The sequence below is a fragment of the Clupea harengus genome, unplaced genomic scaffold (assembly GCF_900700415.2).
Source record: "Clupea harengus unplaced genomic scaffold, Ch_v2.0.2, whole genome shotgun sequence".
NCBI classification, from domain to species: Eukaryota; Metazoa; Chordata; class Actinopteri; order Clupeiformes; family Clupeidae; genus Clupea; species Clupea harengus.
In genome coordinates this window covers 26-4,998 of record NW_024880945.1, presented here as the reverse complement: position 1 = coordinate 4,998, position 4,973 = coordinate 26, and the positions used below count along the sequence as shown (strand labels likewise).

The window sequence follows — 4,973 nt, the reverse complement described above, 5'->3', positions numbered from 1 at the left end:
TCAGGTAGTCCTGGCGGACGAAGACCTATGACTTTCTCTCGGGTTGGAAACAATGCGAGTTAATCGGTGCGTTATGTCGGGTAGAGGTGCTCTAACAATAGAATTTGGCACTGCGTCTAGCTGCTACTTGTTCTATATTTAATTACTAACTGTCACAAGAAATAATGTTGCCTTGTGATGGCAGAGACATAACAAACAATGTTTGATTATAGACGTGTCAAATCGAAATCATTTAGTTGTGTTTTTGGTCCGGGAGCGAATGTATATCTTTCCTAGTCCTCGGATCTCCACCACTTATTGACATATGGTTAATAATCGTCACTTTAATCAGAGAGGTTTTCGTCGAGTGGATAAATATAGAATTGGACTCTTTTCATAAAGATGTGACCCTGTTTGATAGCTTAACCCGTGTTCTGCGCTGTGGTTTTGCTGGACTTTCCAGTGAAAAATTCAAAGCAATAGTCATAGTTAATCTATGCAAATGTCCATATAAATAGTCCATAGTACCATAGCCTATCTCAGCTGCATGTGTGTCTGTAAATACGACACTCCTGACTCGGTCTTCAGTGGTTATGAAGTTGTAAATATCTGATATTCCTAGCAACACCTACAAAGAAAGGAATCTGTCCAGCACCCTTAACTGTCGTCAACCGAATGTGATTCAGGATATAGCCACTCGTTAATCACGTGGGTTTCCACAAGTGTCCTGCTTAGTGAGGTCAAGGGTTATGATTTCAGGAGCCCTAAACTGGAGAAGGTCCACAAAAACCCACAGCGGGGTATGGGAATCAATTAAATGAACCAGGGACAATATTCTGTCAGGGCCCAGGGTTCGCAGTTATACGTACCCCAGGTTTCCACAACAACTATTCGCACTTGTCCAGTGCAGTTGGTTGGTCGAAACGTTAATGTCAGTGAAAAAAATTGGCCGTACAATCCAAAATCTAAGATTTCAAAATATTTTTCCATAAAATTATTTCAATTTATTCCAATTATCAAATGCACAATTAGAGCTGCAGCTGTTGTGTCACATCACTCCTTTGATGCTGTGTGAACAGAGTGTTTGAATCTAATCTCTATTCCACTATCAGTACGCGTTCTGTCCTATCGGGTATCTAAGAAAAATTGCTAATCACTCACACAAGAAAATGCGTGGACAACAGTACGCATTTAAGACATATGTGGGCTATCTGACTGGTGACCACTTACCAGTGTTGAATGGAGTCATTATCACTGAGGGAGCGGGGAATAGGAGGAGCAGGATGAGGAGAGGTGTTACCATTGAACGTATAAATAAGTGATCTTTTGATGACATTTTAAAATCGTGTGGAGTTCTTATACTCCAGCCACTTCGTTCACAAAGGACCACTATTTAAGAGGAGGTCAGTAAGATCGTTTTTTTTTCTTTTCTGGTATGTTTATTATTCCGGAGACTCAATTTCACATTTGTGGATGCTGTAAGATGAGTCAGTAATGTTTTTTGATGTCATGTTTATTTACATCTGGGGAAATTAAAAGGGCAATGTCAAGCATGAATAATTTGCATTTGTTGAATTTATGTACGAGTAAGGCCTAAAATGACTTAAGTTCCTATGTTGACATAATACTACCTGTCAAATATAGTACAGATGTAAAATGCTGGACCCTATGTTTTTTTCAATGAACGTGTTATACAATAGACAACGTCAGAGAGCTTAGCGTGAGATGCAAATGTCTGACTCATGATGACAAATTGACTTCAAACACCTCCAGACAATTCTATCAGCTAAAGAAAACACGACTAATGGACTGGGTGCCGTGTTAGAATCCTCCTTTAGCCTCGCTCCACAAAGTAGCCAATTAGAGCTCCGTGTGGTCGCGGGGAACCAAGCACAGTGATGTTAAGGAACTGTGGTATGCAGAGGCGAGCAAACGAGCAATTAAAACTCTCTCTCTCTCTCTCACTCTCTCTCTCTCTCTCGTTTGCTGCTGTGATTTTACAATATACTTTCACACGTGTGTTGCTAATTCATACAAAAATCTGCAGGAGTCATAGCCTACATTTTTGTGTCTTTACAGAAAAGAAACAACCAGACCCTCAAGCATGGGACACAAACTGTCCAAAGGAAAAGCAAACAATGTCGATATCATTCCTCAAGGTCGCTTCTCCATCAGTGAAGAAGCACCGCCGAGCTACGTTGCGCACGAAGACGTTGCTTCTTCAGGTGTTCATTCCGCTGGGAGATCTACCGAGATGACTCAAGTCTCCATAGAGGCTGAAGCTGCGGACAGTGCCGAGGGGCGTCGGGGCTCTAAGCAGGACGCCAGACGACCGTCCCTCTATAGCACCATTGACGTGGTGCCACAACTAGACTTCTATGCCAACACAACCTTCACCGGTCGCCAGCGGCGTAGTAGACCATCCCTGGAGTTTCTCCGCAAGGCTTATGATGTAGGCTTTTTCCGCTGGTCTTACGTTTACCAGCAGTTCTGTGAGGAGGGATATTTACGAGCCAACTAACACCAAAATATAATTTTAAATAATAGTAATAATGTAGAAAAGTTCAAACAATGGCTAAAGCAAAGCATTTGATCTTAAAGCACTGCATTTCGTTCCATCCTTGCAATACACTGTTACTCTAAGCACCTGCAGAAACCGGTATGAGGTAATGTTTGTTTTGCGTAGGATGGAGATACTGCCAGTAATGCTGAGGGCTCGGGAAACGAAAGTCTGCCTGGCATCCCAGAAGTGGAGGGCGATGTTGATGGGGCAAGCACACACGGGGCGAAGAAGGCAAAACCACCAGTCCGCTTTGGCTGGGTTACCGGGGTCATGGTAAGCACACACGAGCGCACGCACGCACGCATGCACACACTAGACAGACGTTTGACGCTATTTGCCTACTGTGTGTTTCAGATCCGCTGTATGCTTAACATCTGGGGAGTCATTCTTTTTCTTCGTTTGTCCATAATCACATCTCGGGCAGGCATCAGTGAGTCATTTCTGAAACGATTCAATTGTCTTACTGACTTACTTACTTTCATTTTTACTTTTATATTAACCACATCTGTGTACATGTCAATCCTAACATTTAATGAAAGATATGTTCCTAAAAAGATTGGCTTCGTGAAAGTCATGTTTCAGATTCATAAATGGAATGAAATGCTGTGGGTTTTATTAAATGGTAGTGCTCACTCCCTTATGCAGTTCTCACCTGGGTCATCATCCTCCTGTCTGTCCTCATAACCTCGGTGACAGCTCTCTCTGTGTCTGCCATTTCCACCAATGGGAGAGTAAAGTCAGGTAAAACATATCTCAGAACTTTCTCTCTCTCTCTCTCTCTCTCTCTCTCTCTGTCACTCTCCTTCTCTCTCATACATACATAATCACACACACACACACACACACACACACACACACACACACACACACACACACACACACACACACAGTTTTAATATACTGTTTTAAAACCTCAAGAGAATGGGAGAGTTGTAAAATAAATGCTCTGCTCTTCCTGTAGGGGGCGCCTACTTCATGATCTCCCGAACACTGGGCCCAGAAATGGGGGGACCCATTGGGATGGTCTTCTCCTTCGCCAACGCCCTGGCCTGTTCTCTGAACACTATCGGGTTCGCTGAGACTGTCCGGGACCTTCTCAAAGTGAGAGACACACCTGTAGACACACTTACAAGTGATTGGAACCAGTGCTAGATAAACGAGACTCAAAAGATGAACGAGACACCAGAGGTGTATTTATGGCCTTGTGTTTTCCACAGGAGTACGATGTCATCTTGTGTATTCCACAGGAGTATGATGTCATATTGTGTGTTCCACAGGAGTATGATGTCATCATGGTGGACGAGGTGTATTTATGGCCTTGTGTGTTCCACAGGAGTATGATGTCATCTTGTGTGTTCCACAGGAGTATGATGTCATCATGGTGGACGAGGTCAATGATGTGCGCATAGTTGGCGTGATCACAGTCACCCTGCTCCTCCTCATCTCACTGGCTGGAATGGAGTGGGAAGCTAAGGTAATGCCTTTAAAGGGACATGTATGTTGATGTCAGTCTTAAATAGATTTAAAAGGATCAAATTAGGATAAGTAAGTAGTAGTAATGTAAGCTATCTACAATAGTAGTTTCCCCCGAATCTAGTTTTTATTAATTTGTTTTTTAAAACGTTTTATTTTGTATCCATTATTATCTATCTCATAATTATCATTCTCTCTCTCTCTCTCTCACCCCCCTCATTCTCTCCCTCTCTCTCTCTCCCTCTCCCCCCTCTCTCTCCCCCCTCCCCTCTCTCTCTCCCTCTCTCCCCCTCTCTTTCACTCTCTCTCCCCCCTCCCCTCTCTCTCTCTCCCTCTCTCCCCCCTCTCTTTTACTCTCTCTCTATCTCTCCCTCCCTCTTTCTCTCCATCTCTCCCTCTCTCTCTCTGTCTCCCTCCCTCTTTCTCTCTCTCTCTCCATCCCTCCCTCTCTCTCTCTCTCTCTCTCTCTCTCAGACTCAGATCCTATTCTTCCTGGTCCTCATGGTGACCTTCGCCAACTACTTTGCTGGCACATTTCTTCCTCCCACACCTGAAAAACAAGCGCAAGGTTTCTTCAGCTATCGCAGTATGTGTGACAACCGAACGAACCCATAGCAATTTACACTGATTTAAATGTATTTTCACTTTACCTTAATTTACCTTATTTTTTATTGTTTTAGCTATTATTCTTAGCACATTTTGTAGTTAGATATGAATTCCAATAGGTAACACAAGTTGAGTGCATTGAGTATATTTGAGAAGAAAATAAACAGTTTCATTTGGACTAGAGATCTTTGAACATAGACATTCTTTCTGTTCATCTGGATCATTTACATAAAAAAATGCCATGAGTTCATTTTCTGCTTCTGCAAGCTAACTGGGGGTTTGTTCACCTCTGGTGTTTTCCTGTTCCAGGGGAGATATTTATAGACAACCTGCTTCCGGATAAGAGGAGTGG

General features: G+C 43.0%; 1 protein-coding gene across 1 annotated transcript; it reads left to right on the top strand.

The window, feature by feature from the left end:
- The first annotated feature begins 2,233 nt into the window (after positions 1–2,233).
- Positions 2,234–4,701, top strand: LOC122132743 (solute carrier family 12 member 3-like). Its single transcript, XM_042707328.1, has 7 exons — positions 2,234–2,431; positions 2,666–2,815; positions 2,897–2,972; positions 3,188–3,283; positions 3,504–3,643; positions 3,906–4,016; positions 4,490–4,701. Exons 1-7 carry the CDS (start codon positions 2,234–2,236, stop codon positions 4,628–4,630), a joined length of 912 nt encoding a protein of 303 aa, XP_042563262.1. The 3' UTR covers positions 4,631–4,701.
- The last annotated feature ends 272 nt before the right edge of the window (positions 4,702–4,973 follow it).